Source organism: Oryctolagus cuniculus, chromosome 17 (genome assembly GCF_051225735.1).
Source record: "Oryctolagus cuniculus isolate XC-2025 breed Fujian yellow rabbit chromosome 17, ASM5122573v1, whole genome shotgun sequence".
Classification (NCBI taxonomy): Eukaryota; Metazoa; Chordata; class Mammalia; order Lagomorpha; family Leporidae; genus Oryctolagus; species Oryctolagus cuniculus.
The window spans coordinates 22,517,567-22,538,241 of record NC_142883.1 but is presented as its reverse complement, the minus strand read 5'-3'; the positions used below and the strand labels follow the sequence as shown (position 1 = coordinate 22,538,241).

Genomic DNA, 20,675 nt, shown 5'->3' with positions numbered 1-20,675 from the left:
CAGGAAAAGCACCTGGCTCCTGGCTCCTGCCATCGGATCAGCGCGGTGCGCCGGCCGCGGCGGCCATTGGAGGGTGAACCAACGGCAAAGGAAGACCTTTCTCTCTGTCTCTCTCTCATTGTCCACTCTGCCTGTAAAAAAAAAAAAAAAAAAAAAAAAAAAAAGAGGAACAAGGAAAAGCTTAGGCCAGAACCTTTGTTGGGGCTTTTGTGGGAAAGACAAAGTTGGGCAAGGTAAACAGTTTAATATTGGTTAATCTGATTTGAGCAATTCCGGTGGGCTTTGGGGATTAGGGATAGTCTATAGTTGTTTGGGATGGCCCTAGCATGATTTAGGGGAGGGAGAAATATTGCCTTGGTGTGTGAGAAGTGGATAGGGAAGTGATTCAGGTATGGACTTGGCTTGTATATATATAAAGTATATTCACACCCGAGCCCTCCACTATTGTTCACAATTGGCTAACCCTCAGCAGAATAGCCTCTTCCTAGGTCTGTAAGACCCCAATGCCAGAGCAGCAAGAATACAGAAAATAAGATATAAAATGATGAATGGATGTCAAATAGGCAAATATAGAAGCCAAAAAAATATAGTTGGCACATGGGGTCCCCTTTGCAAGGATAGGCCATGTGACTTCACTGTTGCAAAACTGAGTCACAGTCCAAGAAGAATGTCTTAGCTTCCCCTCATGTGCCATTTTTTTTTTTTTTTTGACAGGCAGAGTGGACAGTGAGAGAGAGAGACAGAGAGAAAGGTCTTCCTTTGCCGTTGGTTCACCCTCCAATGGCCGCAGCGTGCGGCGGCCGGCGCACTGTGCTGATCTGAAGCCAGGAGCCAGGTGCCTCTCCTGGTCTCCCATGGGGTGCAGGGCCCAAGCACTTGGGCCATCCTCCACTGCACTCCCGGGCCATAGCAGAGAGCTGGCCTGGAAGAGGGGCAACCGGGACAGAATCGGGCGCCCCGACCGGGACTAGAACCCGGTGTGCCGGCGCCGCTAGGCGGAGGATTAGCCTGTTGAGCCATGGTGCCGGCCTCCCTCATGTGTCTTATAGACGCTAACAAGATTTTCCGTTTAATTAACAAGAAGATGGGAAGAGTCAAAGGACTCAGCCATCAAAGTGGACATTTTTAAAATGAGTATTAAGAAATAAAGTGAATAAAGGAACCCTTGATAGGGTGAAACAAAGGGAAAACAAGGGGGAGAGTGACTCATTCCCAGAGAATAAATTTCCAGCAGGGTGAAGTTTTTAAGACATAGGAGGGGCTGGTGCAGCGGCATAGTGGGTAAAGCCAGTGCCTGCAGTGCCGGCATCCTATATGGGTGCCATTTCAAGTCCTGGCTGCTCTATTTCCGATCCAGCTCTCTGCTATGGCTTGGGAAAGCAGTAGAAGATGGTCCAAGTCCTTGGGCCCCTGCACTCATGTGGGAGACCCAGAAGAAGCTCCTGGCTCCTGGCTTCGGATCAGCCCAGCTCCAGCCATTGTAGCCATTTGGGGAATGAACCCGCAGATGGAAGATTTCTCTCTCTCTGCCTCTACCTCTCTGTAACTCTGTCTTTCAAATAAATAATAAATCTAAAAAAAAAAAAAAGACATAAGAAAAGAGGCTGGTGCTGTGGTGTAGCTGGTAAAGCCACCACCTGCAGTGCTGGCATCCCATATGGGTGCCAGTTCATGGCTTGGCTGCTTCACTTCCAATCCAGCCATGGCCTGGGAAAGCAGTAGGAGATGGCTCAAGTTTGGGCCCCTGCACCCATGTGGGAGACCTGGAAGAAGCGCCAGGTTCCTGACTTCTTTTATTTATTTATTTATTTTTATTTTTTATTTTTTGACAGGCAGAGTGGACAGTGAGAGAGAAAGAGAGACAGAGAGAGAAAGGTCTTCCTTTACCGTTGGTTCACCCTCCAATGGCCGCTGTGGCCGGCGCACTGCAGCCGGCGCACCATGCTGATCCGAAGCCACAGGTTCCTGACTCCTGATCGGCCCAGCTCCAGCTGTTGCAGCCATTTGGGGAGCAGATGGAAGACATCGCTCTCTCTCTCTCTCTCCTCTTCTCTCTCTCTGCTTCTACCTCTGTAACTCTGCCTTTCAAATAAATAAATAAATAGACATGCAAAAAATGAAAGACATTGATGGAATTCAAACAAAGGTCTTAACATAGCACTATTACAAGTTGGGACAACCAAAGGGAATCCCTTATTAGTTCCCCTACACTAAATGGCTCCAAACAAGTTCACTCAATCTACTCCAGTTTGGAAAAAAAGTTTAAAGCCAGAAAGCAAAGACTACAATAAGAAATCTGATATGAAATGGTCTGGACAATGACAGGGTAATCATGACAAAGATTGAAAAAAAAAAGGCCAAGGTTCCTTGGCTTAATCCCTCACCAGGGACCTAAAAGCCTTTTGCACATGAAGGGCTAAGACGGGTCAGATGGTAGAGAAGAAAAGCTTGTGGGACTTCTTTTTTTTTTTTTTTTTGACAGGCAGAGTTAGACAGTGAGAGAGAGACAGACAGAGACAGAGAGAAAGGTCTTCCTTTTCCATTGGTTCACTCCCCAAATGGCCACTATGGCCGGTGTGTTGCTCTGATCCGAAGCCAGGAGCCAGGTGCTTCCTCCTGGTCTCCCATGCGGGTTCAGGGCCCAAACACTTAGGCCATCCTCCACTGCCTTCCCAGGCCACAGCAGAGAGCTGGACTGGAAGAGGAGCAACCGGGACAGAATTCGGCACCCCAACCGGGACTAGAACCCGGGATGCCAGCGCCGCAGTGCTAGTGAGCCGCGGTGCCGGCCACTTGTGGGACTTCTTGATGTGGGAACTTTGTACACTATGGTAACAAAACTTATTGGCAAAGCCTAACAGGGGCTTCAAGTTAGACTGAGAGAATACAAAAATTGTAAGGGTTGACATGATTAAGGTGGAAATTCAGATGAAAATTGGAAGGTTTAAACCAGTTCTATGTGAAGAGGTTGTATCTCCCTTGCCTGATTTTTTTGGGGGGAATGGATGTTAGGTCATGACTAAGGAACACTTCCTATAATACCTAGTATTATACAAACAAAGCCTGTTGATGAAGTCCCAGCAGAGGCTGCAGTTAGAAAAATGAGTTGATGAGATTAACATGAAAGTTAGGAAGAAACTTTATTTGAAATGGTTCAGTCTCTTTTACCTGAATGTGTTATGGGGATAGACATTGTGTCTGCCTGGGGAACTGTTTCTGCAAAACAGAGGCATGTGAATCTGCCCTTCAGGCAATATTAACTAGATGTGAAATGGAAATGACTAAGATGGCCTGAGCTCACTCAGTGTAGAAGAGAACTTAAGAGTGTAGTATGGACACATTGTCTGCAATAGCTCTATACAAAATATAGACAAGGACTTATGCCAAAAGCCTGTGAATGCTTCCCAGCAATGAGCTGAGACTTTGGGCTAGAGAATTTCCACTTGAGAGGCAATTACTAGACTGCTATTAATTTAAATTGTCCCTATTACTAAAGTACAAAAAGAATCCCTCAAATTCTCAATTATCCATGATGTCTTAGGTGACATCAAAGAAACACTTAACATTTCTGGACAGTGCTTGGAAAAGTTCCATTATAAAATAGAAATGGCTTATACAGGGAATGGCAGAAAAAAATACAAGCAATGAGCCTCTTTCCTTTAGAACTGACTTCAGAACTGTGTCAGATTCTGTCATCAATTGGGCAGTGCTGTATGAAGTAACCTTTAACTAACCAACAAAGAGCTGTTCTATTTGTAGGCAGCAGTTAAAGGGACAACATATTGCTTGGAATACCACCACTCTGATTTAAGAAGGTAAAAATAAATAATCTCAATGGGCTGAAATACCTAGCAGTGATGGAAGAACTAAATCAAAGTAAATATTCTTATGTTTCAGTTTCTACCAATTCAAGAGAAATGGCCAAGGAGCCTGGCCACATGGTAAGGCAGAAGGGCAATGGAAATTTGGCTTATTAACACAACTCCTGTATGGGATACAACCCTATGAAAACCACTATAGGAATCTGATGGGTGTATTAAAGCAGGCCAGGTAAATGCTCAGAAAAAGAACTTTCCAAATCTGGACTGTGATTAGAACCAATGAACAGACATCACAGTGTGCTTCCTTGAGCTACCACTTCGGTCCATGAATGAGTTGATGTGGTAAGATGTGCTGCAACAATGAGGAAGGTGCACTAAATTGAGATGTATTCCTCTTGCACCCTCCGAGGCACAAAATGCCAACAGATGGTTCTGTCTGCCAACAAGAGAAACAGAGATACAGACTGTCTATGGAGAAGGTTCCCTCGGGGAAGGCCTCACACAGCATTGGGAAGTCAATTACATTGAAGGATCAATGCTGGTAGCCCCAGGGACTACACATGCCAGGGATAAACAGTGACCCTGGGCTGGGCTTTCCTTACTGGTGGTAGATAGAAATGGCCAAGAGTACCATAAAAGAATCAGAACAGAAGATACCTCACCAATTTTGACCACAGAATCACATTTCCTCAGTTCAAGGAATATTCTTTATGTATATCCCATAATGTCAAATGATGGATAAAGAGATATACTTAGAGTAACTGTCGGATAGAGAACTGAAGTGGCCAACTGAAACACTATCTAAGACAGGTTAAGATAGAGGCATGAAGGGCAGTTTACATATTTTCATGAGTGTGTGTGCTCACATTCAACATGAGCTAAAGAGTATCTCCACCAGGTGGATTTCCCTGTTTTATTGGTGGATTAAGGGAGGAAGGGGTGGAGGAGGACACTGGCATGATGATTATCCTTTGTTTTTTCCTTCCAAACATTACTTCAACTTTTTCTTTCCTATTAGATGTGGTGTTTCCAAGATTAGGGGGAGGGTACAACTGTAAGTGCTAGAAATAAAGATGCTTTCTAAGCAACAAACTGCAACTATAGTTTTAGACAATTATGTCAGAATTTCTAAAGGCCTGAATGAAGCAAGTTGTGCCCTCATCCCACCTAGCGAAACTGGGGTTAACAGTGTGTGCAGTTATATTGCCTGGTGGCAAATGTAGCCTACTAGTTCTCCACCGTGTAACTTTATCTTATAAGAAGAGAAGAAGGGATCAAAATTCCAGAGCTTCCAAGATGGCAGAGTAGGGAGGGAGCTTACCGCTGTAGTCTAGGAGAAGATAGTTTTAAAAAAAGTAGAAAGAGTGCACTCTCGGGGAAGAGTTAGGGAGAAAACAGCAGAGGAAAATATAAAAATCAGAGGGACACAGTGGACCTACATGGAAGGCGTGGATGCCCACAGCTCAGGACCCCAGCAGCTGACAGCCTATGCACCAGCATTGGAGAGTGAGGTAAGACCAGACTGCAGCAGCCCAAGCCCCTGGTTATAGAGCTGCAGGAAGAACCTAGAGGGAATCCAGCTTGGAGCCCCACGAGAGATGGTGTACCCACCAAACTAGAGAAGAGCAAAAAAAAAAAAAAAAAGGAAGGACATGCTTCTCTCTCCCTGATCACCTTACAATGGTGTCCTATAACAAGCCAATAGAGTGGTGCCATTTTGGACATATGTAACAGCTGTGCCAGCTCTTGTCCATGCCCAGCAACCAGCTGGGTGGAGACTCCTGACTCTGGTGGGGAGAACTAACAGGGGACTGGGTGCTTGTGACTATGGGAGGCTTGCGTGCCAGGACTGTGAAAAAAAAAAAAAAACTGAGACTGTGTGGGAGGACTCACAGTGCAGCTAGGACTTTGGGCAGTCACTGTAGGAGACTCCACATGCTCAGGGCTTCCTGGTTACCTGCTGAGGGACATTGCTGGGGAATCTGAGCTTATACTGAGGACTGCATATAGCCTTTGTGTGGTCCTTGGGGCAGAGGGGAAGAATATTATACCCACTGGGGCTAGTGCTCAGGTCTCCTTTGAGGAGAGGAGCTCAGTTGAGCAGAATAAATCCCCCTTCTGATAAAAAAAAAAAATAAAGAGATTTACTGTGCCAAACCTGGGTGTGTCACCTTAGACATGCCCTTCACTCTGGAAAACTGAACAGTTCCCTGGCCATACCCACCACAAGCCTCTAGATATTCACTGAAAGAAGACACTCCACTTATTAACGAGGCATAGTACAAAGATAAAAGCCACCACAGTGAAAAAAACAAAGAAGAAACAAAGGAGTATCTCCACAAATGCCAAATAACAAATGGGTTGATTCAAGAAATAAGAATAAGGAAGACAATATGATGCTCCCAAAAGAATACAACACTTCAATACTAGATTGTGAAGATGATGAGATTGAAGAAATGCCAGAAATGGAATTCAAAAAGTTGGTCATAAGATTACATAGAAGTAATCAAAAGCAAATGCATGAACTACTGAAATCCGTACATAACATGAAAGAAAATTTCTCCCATGAAATTGAGATCTTAAAGAGAAATCAAAATGAAACGAATAATTCATTAGAATAAATAAAAAATGCAGTGGAAAGTCTTAACAACAGGATCAGTGAAGCAAAAGAAAGAATATTGACTTAGAAGACAAAGCACAGGAAGTTATACAGTCAAACCAAAGACAAGATGAGGAAATTAGAAAACTAAAAAACACTGTTAGGAATCTACAGGATACTATCAAACGACCCAACATACAGGTTCTAGGAGTTCCTGAAGGCATGGAAAGAGAGAAAGGATTAGAAGGCCTTTTTAGTGAAATAACAGAAAACTTCCCTAATGGAAAAAGAAAGGGACATCCAAGTACAAGAAGCACATAGAATCCCTAATAGACATGATCAGAAAAGATATTCACCATGACACATTGTAATCTAACTCACCACAGTAAAATATAAAGAAAAGATTATAAAATGTGCATGAGAGAAATGCCAGATTACTTCCAGAGGATCTCCAATTAGACTCACAGCAGATTTCTCACCAGAAACCCTATATGCCAGGAGAGAATGGTGAGATATATTCCAAGTATTAAAAGAAAAAACCCATCAACCCAGAATACTATACCCTGCAAGGTTCTCATTAATGAATGAAGGTGAAATAAAGACCTTTCATAACAAACAGAAATTGAAAGAACTTGTCACCACCCATCCAGCCCTACAAAAGATGCTTAAGGATTGCTGCACACAAAAATACAGAAGCATGGTCATCACTACAAAAGAGGGTAAAGGAAGAAAACCTCCCAATAAAAGATCAAAGGAAATTCAAAGTAAAAAATAGGAATATTTTTGGAAAAATGGTAGGGCAAAGTTATTACTTATCAATAGTCACCTTGAATGTAAATGGCCTCAACTCGTCAGTTAAAAGACACAGACTGGCTGAATGGATTAAAAGACAAAACCTATTTATTTGTTGTCTATAAGAAACACATCTCACCAACAAAGATGCATGCAGACTGAAAGTGAAAGGATGGAAAAAGAGATTCCATGCCAACAGAAACCCAAAAAGAACTGGGAGAGCCATCCTAATACCAGACAAAATAGACCTTAACACAAAAACTGTTAAAAAAGACAAAGAAGGGGACTATGTAATGATTAAGGGATCAATTTAACTGGAAACTGTAACTATTATAAACATATATGCACCTAATTACAGGACACCTGGCTATTTAAAAGAAATGTTAAAGGATCTAAAGGGAGACATAGACTCCAATACAATAGTAATGGGGGACTTCAATACCCTACTTTCTTTTTTTTTACAGGCAGAGTGGACAGTGAGAGAGAGAGACAGAGAGAAAGGTCTTCCTTTTGCCGTTGGTTCACCCTCCAATTGGTGCCTACATCAAGAAATTGGAAAGGCACCAAATAAATGAGTTATCAGTGCATCTCAAAGATCTACAACAAACAACAAACCAAACTCAAATCTAGTAGGAGAAAAAGAATAATTAAAATTAGAGAAGAAATAAACAAAATTGAATTAAAAAACAATATACATGATCAGTAAAATGAAGAGCTGGTTTTTTGAAAAAATAAATAAAATTGACACACTATTTGGCCCAACTAACCAAAAAAAGGGAGAGAAAAGACCCAAATCAATAAAATTAGAGATGAAAAAAGAAATGTAATAACAGACAACACAGAAATAAAAAGAATCATCAGAAATTACTAAAGAGCCGTATACCAACAAACCAGGAATCCTAGAAGAAATGGATAGATTCCTGGATACATGAAACCTGCCTAAATTGAGTCATGAAGACATAGAAAACTTAAAGAAACCAATAACCAGACAGAAATTCAATCAATAATAAAGAGCCTCCCAATAAAGAAAAGCTCAGGACCAGATGGCTTTGCTGCTGAATTCTACCAGACATTTAAAGAACTAACTCCAATTCTTCCCAAGGTATTCAAAACAATTGAAAGGGAATGTAGAATCCTCCCAAATTCTTTCTATGAAGTCAGCATCACCTTAATTCCTAAACGTGAAAAAGATGCAATAAAGAGAACTACAGACCAATTTTTCTGATGAACATAGATGCAAAAATCCTCAACAAAATTCTAGCTGATCGAATCCAACAACACATCAGAAAGATCATCCACCAGACCAAGTGGGATTTATCCCTGATTTGCAGGGATTGTTCAACATTTGCAAACCAATCAATGTGATACATCACATTAACAAACTGAAGAACAAAAACCATATGATTATCTAAATAGATGCAGAGAAAGCATTTGATAAAACACAACACCCTTTCATGATGAAAACTCTAAGCAAATTGGGTATAGAAGGAATATTCCTCAACACAATGAAGGCAATTTATGACAAACCCACAGCCTATTATATTGAATGGGAAAAAGTTGGAAGCATTCCAACTGAGATCCAGTACCAGACACTCACCATTGCTATTCAATATAGTCCTGGAAGTTTTAGTCAAAGCCATTAGGTAAGAAAAAGAAATCAAGGGGATATAAATTTGGAAGGAGGAAGTCAAAATATCCCTATTTGTAAATGACATGATTTTATATATAGGGGATCCAAAAGACTTTACCAAGAGACTATTGGAACTCATAGAAGCGTTTGTTAAAGTAGCAGGATATAAAATCAATACACAAAAATCAACAGCCTTTGTATACACAGACAATACCAAGGCTGATATTGAGCTTCTAAGATCAATCTCATTCACAATTGCTAAAAAAAAAATCAAATACCTTGGACTAAATTTAACCAAGGATGTCAAAGATCTCTACAATGAGAAATACAAACATTAAAGAAAAAGAAAAACAGAAGAAGATACAAAAAAAATGGAAAAGTCTTCCATGTTCATGGGTTGGAAGAATCAATATCATCAAAATGCCCATTCTTCCAAAAGCAATTTACAGATTCAATGTGATACCAATCAAAATACCAAAGACATTCTTCTCAGATGTAGAAAAAATGATGCTGAAATTCACATGGAAACACAGGATACCTCAAGTAGCTTATACAATTTATAAAGCAATCTTATACAACAAAAACAAAGCCAGAGGCATCACAATACCAGATTTCAAGACATACTTCAAGGCAGTTATAATCAAAACAGCCTGGTACTGGTACAAAAACAGATGGATAGACCAATGGAACAGAATAGAAATGCCAGAAATCAATCCAAGCATCTACAATCAACTTGTATTTGACCAAGGAGCTAAAACCAATCCCTGGAGCAAGGACGATCTCTTCAACAAATGGTCCCCACATGTAGAAGGATGAAGAAAGACCCCTAGCTTACACCTTACACAAAAATCCACTCGAAACAGATTAAAGATCTAAATCAATGACCCAATACCATCAAATTATTAGAAAGCATTGAGGAAACCCTGCAAGACATTGGCATAGGCAAAGAGTTCTTGGAAAAGTCCCCAGAGGCACAGGCAGTGAAAGCCAAAATTAACAAATGGGATTACATCAAATTCAGAAGTTTCTGTACTGCAAAAGAAACATTCAGGAAAGTGAAGAGGCAACTGACAGAATGGGAGAAATTATTTGCAAACTATGGAACTGATAAAGGCTTAATAGTCAGAATATATAAAGAAATTAAGAAACTCCACAACAACAAAACCAACAATGAAGTTAAGAGATGGGCAAAAGACTTAAACAGACATTTTTCAAAAGAGGAAATCCAAATGGCCAACAGACACATGAAAAAATATTCAGGATCACTAGCCATCAGGGAAATGCAAATCAAAACCTCAATGAAGTTTCACTTCACCCCAGTTAGAATGGCTTTCATACAGAAATCAACAAACAACAAATGCTGGTGAAGATTTGGGGAAAAAGGTACCCTAATCCAGTGTTGATGGGAATGTAAGCTGGTAAAGCCACTATGGAAGATAGTATGGAGATACCTCAAAAATCATATGACCCAGCCATCCCACTCCTGGGAATTTACCCAAGGGAAATGAAATCAGTAAATATAAAAGTTACCTGCACCCCTATGTTTATTGTAGCTCAGTTCACAATAGCTAAGACATGGAATCAACCAAAATGCCTGTCAACCAAAGACCAGATAAAGTAATTATGGGATATGTACACTATGGAATAATACATAGTGGTAAAAATAATATAATCCGGTCATTTGCAACAAAATGGATAAATCTGAAAAACATCATACTTATTGAAATAAGCCAGTCCTAAAGGGACAAATACTATATGTTTTCCCTGATCTCTGAGAACTAATAGAACACCTAAAATCAAATCTGTATAAGTGTAATTGACACTTTGAGAAGGGATGACTTGAGCTGCCCTTGTCTTGACTATCGAGGAAGTTTATTTTTGTTGTTTCTGTTTTCTGCTTTTTTTCTTCATACTATTTGTTGAACTCTTAACACAGAGTTAATCAAATGTGTATAAAGTCAATTGAGGATGGATCTCAGTGAAAAATAAGAGTGGGAACGAGAGAGGGAAGAGTAAGTTTGTAATTGTGAAAATTGTATAGTCCTGCATACATTCCTATAAACTTACTTCTAAGGGTACAGCTTAAAAATTTGTCATGGGACCTCAAATCCCATTAAGCTGGGTGGTAAAAATGCCATCATAGCTGTTAAAGTGATCATATAGTGTTAAAGTGAACATATAAATAGTGGTCATATAAATAGGATATAAACATATTACAATAGTCATCTAAATAGGATCAAGTGTCTGGTAATAATAACAGATAGAATTAAAAAGGAGAGAATGTTCCAACATGGGAAGCAGTCCACACAGCAGACTCATAGAATGAAAATCACTTTAAGTAACACTCTGACCTCAGAATCAGCCCTTAAGGTTTCCTGGTCTGGCTGAAAAGCCCAAGAGAGCATTTCAGGCATGGAAAGCCAAGACACTGTGGCAAAAAATGTTCTACATGAAGGATCTCTGTGAGTGAGACCCCAGCAGAAAGAAGTGGCCATCAAAGAAAGATGTACTTTTCTCTAAAGGGAGGAGAGAACTTCCACTTTGCTTATGGCCTTGTCTAAATACTGACAGAGTTTGTGGATTCAAAAGGCTTCCATAGCATAGGAAGCTCATGTCAAGAGCCTCAGATGGTCACTGACATTGTACAAAAGATTGTTAATTGTTAAATTAACAACAGGAGGGGCTGGCACTTTGGCACAGCAGGTAAAGCCACTGCCTGCAGTGCTGGCATCCCATATGGGTGCCAGTTCAAGTCCTGGCTGCTCCACTTCTGATCCAGCTCTCTGCTATGGCCTGGGAAAGCAGTAGAAGATGTCCCAAGTCCTTGGGCCCCTGCACCCATGTGAGAGATCTGGAAGAAGTTCCTGGCTCCTACTTTTGGAACAGCATAGCTCTACCCATTGTGGCCAACTGGGGAAGTGAACCAGCAGATGGAAGACCTCTCTCTCTCTCTCTTTCTCTTTCTCTCTCTTTCTGCTTCTCCTTCTCTCTCTGTGTAACTCTTTCAAATAAATAAATAAATCTTTAAAAAAATTAACAACAGGAGTCACTGTGTACTAACTCCCCTTGCAGGACCTCTGTCCTCAGTGAGTTATTTTATGAGAGTTAACTGTAAAACTAGGTCTCAGGTTTTTTTTTTTTTTTTTTTTGAGTGTGTGCAAAATGTTGAAATCTACTTAGTATAGAGTTGATCTTCTGTGTACTAAGTTAATTGAAAATGAATCTTAATGGAAAATGGGACTGGAAAGGGGAGAGGGAGGAGGAGGAGGGGTGGGAGTATGGGTGGGTGGATGGGTATGGTGGAAAGAATAACTATATTCCTAAAGTTGTAGCTATGAAATTTGTATTCCTTTAAAAATCAATCAATTAATTAATTTTTAAAAATAGAGGAATACTTGCTAATGCTTTCACTCTAGACCAGTACAGTATAAGTGAACTTAACGTTTCTGCCAAAGGTACAAAAGTTCAGAGAAAAGGATGAACAATAGCTGGGGGTAAAGAATGAACAAAGAGGTTATATGACAAGTTCTGTGAGTCATCCCAGAAAATTACTGAACCTCAGTGAGGGGCAGGTTGTGAGGACTCCCAACTTTGTGGCCACATTGGACAGAAGTGTAGGTTACCTGGGCATCTGGAACTTGAGACTGACATCTGAAGTGGGGACTGTTTTGTGGGACTGATTCCTTAAGCTGTACAGTCTGTGCTAACTCTGGGAGTGTCAGAATTGAATTGAAGTGAACTGCTGGACACCCAGTTGTTGTCTGGAGACTTGAAGAATTGGTTGTTAAGTTTTGAAAAACAACCAAATTTTCTATAATGAACTTGTATTACTGTTTTTAGTGGAAAAAGAGTAAATTGAATGTTATTTTTAAAAAAAATAAAGTTAATACAATTTGAGCACAATATAGATACCTTACATTCTCAAAATTTGCTAATATTCTGTAACAGACTATTAAATGCAAATATTTGTGAAATTAAAAGAAATCACTCTTAACTAAACCTATAAAAGCAAGTTTTCCTTGAAGAGCTGGTTTCTTCTTCTTACTAAGCCTTACCCAAATCTATAACCATTAGATTTTAGTTTTTCCACTATGGCTCACCTCCCATATCTTCATCTTCATTGGTTGGGCCTTCTGTACTGTCCACATTTTCTATTTCGTGACATTTGGTTAAATTGTAGTCATTCAAAACTGCTGGGCTTTCTAAAAGACAAAATAGTTTTACATATGCAGTCAACTTAAAAGGATTTTTATGAATATGTATAAGTATCAAGTAGACCTTCAATGAAAGCTGAGCTTCACACAGCCACTTCACATATACCCAGGAGGGATATGTGAAAACTCTTGAGGTTTAGAACTGCTCAGGGTTCATGCATCTTTCCATTATACACAATTTGCCTGCATACTTTCACCTGAGTCAAAAATGCACTTATGGGGGTGGGTATTGTGGTACAATGGGTTAAACTGCCTCTTTGATGCCTAAATCCCATATGGGAGGGTCACTTCAAGTCCCAGCTACTCAGCTTTTGATCCAGCTTACAACTACGAATCGTTGGAGGAAGTAGGGACAGCTTATGTGCTTAGGTCCCTACTACCTACATGGGAGATCTGGATGGAGTTCTAATTCCTGGCTTTGGCCTGACCTAGCCTTCCCCTGGCTATTGTGGTCATTTGGGGGAGTGAACCAACAGATGGAATATCTCTCTCACTCTTGCTCTGACTCTGCCTTTCAAACAGGTGAAAATAAATTTTTTAAAAACTACATGTACATTCTTTCTGGATAGAAACTCTGCCTCCATTGGTATAACTCACAATATTTAGTAGGATGCTACTGTTATTTATGTCTAAGAAATATAATTAATATGTAATCATGAGAAATGTTATGCCTGAAAACACTGGCATAATTCAATTTGGGAGGAATGTTTTTCTAAGAGGAAGCCAGTAAGCTTCTGTATTTGAAATCCTATTTTCCCTGGGGCTGGTATTGTGGCATAGAGGGTTAAGATACCACCTACAATTCTGGCATCGCTTATGGGCACTAGTTAGATTCCCAGCTGCTCCACTTCTGACCTAACTCTCTGCTAGTGTGCCTGGGAAGGCAGCAGAAGACGGCCCAAGTGCTTAGGCCCCTGCACCCAAGTGGGAGACCTCAACGAAGTTCCTGGCTCCTAGCTTCAGCCTGGCCCAGCTCTGGCCATCACAGCCATCTGGGGAGTAAACCAACAGATGGAAGATCTCTCTGTGTGTCTGTCTGTAACTTTTTTCAGATAAAAATGAGTAAATCTTTTTTTTAAAAGAAATCCTATTTTTCCCTCTGTTCACATCAGAAATGCAACTCTATTGGGTGCCAAGTTCAAGTTCCTTTATTTATTTGAACATTTACTAAATGCTAGCAAGGCTATATATATTAGTTATTATGCCTGTTCTCAAGGAGCTTACATTTAGCAGCTATAAGTAAGAGAAGCCCACAATCACAATGCAAGGTAGACTTAGAAAAGGACTGAAGAAAGCACAAAGTATTTTGGGAGTTCATAAGTAAAAGGGAGCAAATATAATAGAAGCATGTTTAAATAATCAGCAAATAGGGCTGCTGCTGTGGCACAAGGGTTAAAGCATTAGCCTGCAGCACTAGCATCCCACATGGATGCCACTTCAAGTCCTGGTTGCTCCACTTTTGATCCAGCTCCCTGTTAATGAGCCTGGGAAAGCAGCAGAGGATAGCCCAGGTCCTTGGGCCCCTGCATCCATGTGGGAGACCTGGAAGAAGCTCCTGGCTCCTGGCTTTGAAGCAGCTTAGCTCCAGCCATTGTGGCCATTTGGGGAGTGAACCAACAGGTGGAAGACTCCTGTCTGTCTCTACTTCTCTCTGTAACTTTGTCTTACAAGTAAATTTAAATATATATATATATATATATATATATATATATATATAAAGTAAATAAGCAGCAAATTTGTTAAAATCAGGTTTAAGGAAAATATAGCTTTGTACAATAAATATTGATAACACTAGAAGAAAAAGGAACAGTGTGACTGGAATTATTTTCACATATAAAGCATAGTAACTTAACGAAAAGGTGACAGCAGAGAAATGAACTGAAAAGTTACCATTTTCTATCAAACTCCTTCCCAGTGTTCAATAAAATATAAAATACTCTAAGATACTGACTCCTGTGGCATTTAAGCTGGGCTAAAGTGGAGAGGTGACTAGAAACTCTATAGTAGTGTTTCTTTCTTCTGCAGTTATGAGCAAACACATGGATCAGAGCATTTACTGGAGGACTAAAAATGGAAACACATTTCATAAAATCTATAACTAATAACCCTGAAAATGTTATCATATGGACTCAGTTTCTGATTTATGAATTCCTAAGGTTTCTAATTTCTTTGTATTATAACATGTATTCTATGATATTGTTCTAAAGAATGGTTCACTTTTCTCAAGCTTAAATGACCAAAACAATTCATACCTGAATAATCAATATGAGCTTCAGGTTCAATTAAATATGGCAGTACACACAATTCACAGTAACACAAAAAGGCACGTAAGTAATAAATTTTTTTAACTTAACATAAGCTTTGATTCAAGCAAAGCAAGTGAATTGATGGAAAAAGCACAGGAATTATTTTTAGGAAACAAACTATTTTAATTGTTTATAGCTTATCCCAGAGCAAGGGCAATTCAATTATAGCCTAAGGACCAACTCTGACTATGGCCTGCTTCTATATGGGCCCAGGAGGGAAGTATTTCTTTCACATTTTTAAAGGATTGTGAAGAAAAACAAAGAATATATGACAGAGACCACATATGGTCTGCAAAGTCTAAAACATTTACCTTCTGGCCCTTTGCAAAGAAATTTGCTGACCACTATTTTGGAGTGAAACACATAAGTCATACAAAGACAAGCCCCTATATTATTCACCAAAAATTGTCTTTATCCAAATCAAGGTTAAAATTTTAAAAAGAAAAATAGTCCAGTGATCAACATTATATAGTATGGTTTAATCTTGTAAGATCTGAATTAGTGAGTTATTTTTTATCAGCAAGGAAAAATCATATTTTTAATAAAAAGAAATGCATTTCCAAGGCAGGTATGGCACAGTAGATTAAGCTGTCACTTGCAATGCCCAAATCCCATATCAGGGTGCTGGTTCAAGTTCTGGCTACTCCACTTCTGATCCAGCTCCCTGCGAATGCACCTAGGAAAGCAGCGAAAGATGGTCCAAGTACTTGGGTCCCTGCTACCCATGTGGGAGACCAGGATGGACTTCCTGGTTCCTAGCTTGGCCAGACCCAGCCCTGGCTCTTGCAGCCATTTGGGGAGTAAACCAATAGATGGGAGAAATTTCTCCCTCTCTTTCTTTCCCCACACCTCTCCCTCTCTCCGTTTCCCCCTGTGGTTTCTGCCTTTCAAATAAATAAATGAAATCTTAAGACACATATACATACACACACATTTCCATAGCATTTTTACTGAAGTCAGAATAATATTCCTCTTTTTTTTTATATTTTCAGTAAAGATGTATTTCTACAAAGATGATGTTACCTGTGGGCACAGCCTGCTCCTGAGTGTTTTGCAGTTCTGCATTTGCTTGTGTATCTGAAAAAAAAATGAGTTAAAAAATATTAGCTACTTAGTAGGATATAATTCTAGACTTGAGCATTCCAAATTTAAAAAGGATATCATTTTGGACCTTGAGGAGTAGAATTCTTTCAGAGCAGGACTACTCCTCCTCTATACTCTCTCTAAGTGTCTGAAGGAGAAAGGAAATGAATTATTGTCACAGCAAATGTTACTCTAAGAATTTTCTGTCAACTTATGCCAAGAACAATGAAAAAAACAGTGGGTCCCAATGGAGAGAATCTCAGATATCCTTAATATTTTCTCCTCCAATACTTTATTATGAGCACTTTCAAATACATGGAAAGAAAAGTTTAGAAATTTAGAAGATTTACACAGTGAACCTATTACCTACCAAGTAGATTCTATAGTTAACATTTTGCTTTTGCTTTATCATGTAACTTTCCACCTATTCATCAATTTATCCACCAACTCACCTTATTCACTTTCTTTCTTTTTTTAAAGATTATTTATTTATTTGAAAGGCAGAGTAACAGAGAGGCAGAGGCAGAGAGGCAGAGAGAGAGAGAGAGAGAGAGAGAGAGAGAGAGAGAGGTCTTCCACCTTCTAGTTTACTCCCCAGATAGCTGCGACAGCTGGAGCTGGGCCAATCTGAAGCCAGGAGCTTCCTCCAGGTAGGTGCAGGGGCCCTAGGACCTGGGCCATCTTCCACTGTTTTCCCTGGCTATATCAGAGAACTGGATTGGAAGTGGAGCAGCTGAGACTGGAACCGGTGCCCTTATGGGATGCTGGCACTGCAGGCTGCAGCTTTTATTGCTGCTTCTTGTTTAAGAAAAGCCTGTTGTCTCCAAGTTGTGAAGATTTTTTTTTTTTTTTTGACAGGCAGAGTGGACAGTGAGAGAGAGAGAGACAGAGAGAGAAAGGTCTTCCTTTGCCGTTGGTTCACCCTCCAATGGCCACCGTGGCCAGTGCACTGCGCTGATCCTATGGCAGGAGCCAGGTACTTATCCTGGTCTCCCATGGGGTGCAGGGCCCAAGTACTTGGGCCATCCTCCACTGCACTCCCTGGCCACAGCAGAGAGCTGGCCTGGAAGAGGGGCAACCAGGACAGAATCCAGCGCCCCGACCGGGACTAGAACCCAGTGTGCCGGTGCCGCAATTAGCCTAGTGAGCCGTGGCGCCAGCCGAAGATTTCCTCTTGATTTCTTCTATAAGCTTCATAGTTTTGGTTTTTATGTTTGTCTATGCTTTGCAGTGAGTTAATTTTCAAGTAAGTATAAGGTAGAAGTTGAGGTTCTTCATTTTCTGTGGTTTTTCAGCTGTTCCAACACCACTTATTGAAAAGACTTTTCTTTCTCCATTGGATTATTTTGGGTGCTTTTGCCACAAATCAAATAACTTTAAGACTATGGCTTGTGGCCGGCGCCATGGCTCAATAGGCTAATCCTCCGCCTGCGGCACTGGCACCCCGGGTTCTAGTCCTGGTCGGGGCACTGGATTCTGTCCCAGTTGCTCCTCTTCTGTGGCCCAGGAGTGCAGTGCAGGATAGCCCAAATGCTTGGGCCCTGCACCCGCATGGGAGACCAAGAGAAGCACCTGGCTCCTGGCTTCGGATCAGTGAAGTGCTGCCGCAGCGGTGTACTGGCCGCAGCAGCCACTGGGGAGTGAACTAACGGAAAAGGAAGACCTTTCTCTCTGTGTCTCTCTCACTGTCCACTCTGCCTGTCAAAAAAAAAAAAAAAAAAAAAAAGACTATGGCTCGTATTTTAGCTCTTACTCTACTTTAGGGAAACACTGCCTATTATTATGTCAATACCATAATGTTTTGATGCTTCATAGCAAAGCTGTGATGTCAGATTGTATAAACTTTCCAATATTGCTTCCTTTTTCATGTTACTTTAGCTATTTTAGCACCTTTGCATTCTTATATAAATTTTGAAATAAAATAATTTATGTATTAAAAAGAACTTTTGGCCGGCGCCGCGGCTCAATAGGCTAATCCTCCGCCTTGCGGCGCCGGCACACCGCGTTCTAGTCCCGGTCGGGGCACTGGATTCTATCCCGGTTGCCCCTCTTCCAGGCCAGCTCTCTGCTATGGCCCAGGAGTGCAGTGGAGGATGGCCCAAGTGCTTGGGCCCTGCACCCCATGGGAGACCAGGAGAAGCACCTGGCTCCTGCCTTCGGATCAGCGTGGTGCGCCGGCCGCGGCGGCCATTGGAGGGTGAACCAATGGCAAAAGGAAGACCTTTCTCTCTGTCTCTCTCTCACTGTCCACTCTGCCTGTCCAAAAAAAAAAAAAAAAAAGAACTTTTGTTACAGGGGAAACATTAAATATTTTATCATAAATTACAGTTTTAGGGACCACCGTTGTGGTGCAGCACATTAAGCTGCCACCTATGATGCCAACATTCCATATGGGCACAGGTTTGAGTCCTGGCTGCTCCACTTCCAATCTGGCTCCCTGCTAATGCTCCTGGGACAGCAGCAGAAGTCCAAGTACTTGGGCCCCTGCTCTCCTTGTACAAGGCCATCCTGGCTCCTGGCTTCAAACTGGCCCAGTCTTGGCTGTTGTGGCCATTTGAGGAGTGAATCAGTGGATGGAAAACTCTCTCTCTCTCTGTAATTCTGCCTTTCACATAAATAAATAAATCTTTTTTTTTTTTAAAAAGTGTAGTTTTAATTGTAGGTTTTCCACAGAACTCAAGAATTCCCTGGTACTTCTAATTTGCTGAGAGGGTTTTTGTTTGTTCGTTTTATCATGAATGAATGTATAAATTTGTCAAGTACTTCTTCTATATTGTTTGAAATTTATACTTTTTCCCCTTTATTCTACTAATTTGGTAAATCATTGATCTTACTTCTGAGATAAACCATAGAATAAGTTTGTGGGATTGCATCCCTTGAGTTTCTAGGATAAACACCTGCTTGGCCATGACATAGTTTCTGTTCCATGTACTACTATATTTAGCTGCTATAGTGTATTAAGGATTTATGTATCTATGTTTGTAAATAATTTTGGGCCTGTGGTTTTCTTTTTCTTTAATGTCTTCAATAGATTTTGGTATCAGAGTTTGGTAGCATTCCCTCCCCCTCTACTTTATGAAAGAATTGTGTAAGACTATTTTCTGCTTAAGTGTTTGATCCTGTTACACAATTGGGTCTGGAGTTTTATTTTGATAACAATTCCAATTTCTTTAACAAATACAAGTCCACTCAGATTATTATTATTATTATTTTTTTGACAGGCAGAGTGGACAGTGAGAGAGAGACAGAGAGAAAGGTCTTCCTTTGCCGTTGGTTCACCCTCCAATGGCCGCTGCGGCCGGCGCACCACGCTGATCTGAAGGCAGGAGCCAGGTGCTTCTTCCGGTTTCCCATGGGGTGCAGGGCCCAAGCACTTGGGCCATCCTCCACTGCACTCCTGGGCCATAGCAGAGAGCTGGCCTGGAAGAGGGGCAACCGGGACAGAATCCAGTGCCCCGACCGGGACTAGAACCCGGTGTGCTGGCGTCACTAGACGGAGGATTAGCCTGTTGAGCCGCCATGCTGGCTGTCCACTCAGATTTTTAAACTCCATTTCGCATTAGTATCAGCAAGCTGTACTTCTTAAGGCATCTGTTCTAAGTTGTGAAATTTGGTCTGCGGCACCGGCACCCCAGGTTCTAGTTCCGGTTGGGGCGCCGGTTCTGTCCCGGTTGCTCCTCTTCCAGGCCAGCTCTCTGCTGTGGCCCGGGAGTGCAGTGGAGGATGGCCCAAGTGCTTGGGCCCTGAACCTGCATGGGAGACCAGGAGGAAGCACCAGGCTCCTGGCTTTGGATCGGCGCAGTGCGCCAGCCGTAGTGACCATTTGAGGAGTGAACCAACAGAAGGAAGACCTTTCTCTCTGTCTCTCTCTCTCACTGTAACTCTGCCTGTCCAAAAAAAAAAAAAAAGATGAACTAAGTTGTTAAATTGGCAAAAATTGTTTATAACATTTCTATCTGCTTAATATCTGTAGGATCCATAGACATATTTTCTTTTCATTTTCTATACTGATAATTTGTATTCTTTTTCTTGGTTAGTCTAGCCAGGGACTTATTGATTAAAAAAAAAAAAAATCTTTTCAGGCCGGCGCCATGGCGGCACCAGCGCCCCAGGTTCTAGTTCTGGTCGGGGCGCCGTATTCTGTCCCAGTTGCTCCTCTTCCAGTTCGGCTCTCTGCTGTGGCCCAGGAGTGCAGTGGAGGGTGGCCCAAGTGCTTGGGCCCTGCACCTG

At 41.2% G+C, this 20,675-nt stretch overlaps 1 protein-coding gene across 4 annotated transcripts in view; it reads right to left on the bottom strand.

The window, feature by feature from the left end:
* Positions 1 to 20,675, bottom strand: part of IKZF3 (IKAROS family zinc finger 3) — a 119,313-nt gene that overhangs the window by 64,931 nt on the left and 33,707 nt on the right. For all 4 annotated transcript variants that reach the window (XM_008271418.5, XM_089318048.1, XM_089318049.1 and 1 more), the window contains exons 2-3: positions 16,386 to 16,439; positions 12,943 to 13,044 (exon numbers count right to left, since the gene is read on the bottom strand). In XM_008271418.5, the coding sequence (XP_008269640.1) occupies positions 12,943 to 13,044; positions 16,386 to 16,439 (156 nt within the window). The remainder of the gene's footprint in view (positions 1 to 12,942; positions 13,045 to 16,385; positions 16,440 to 20,675) is intronic.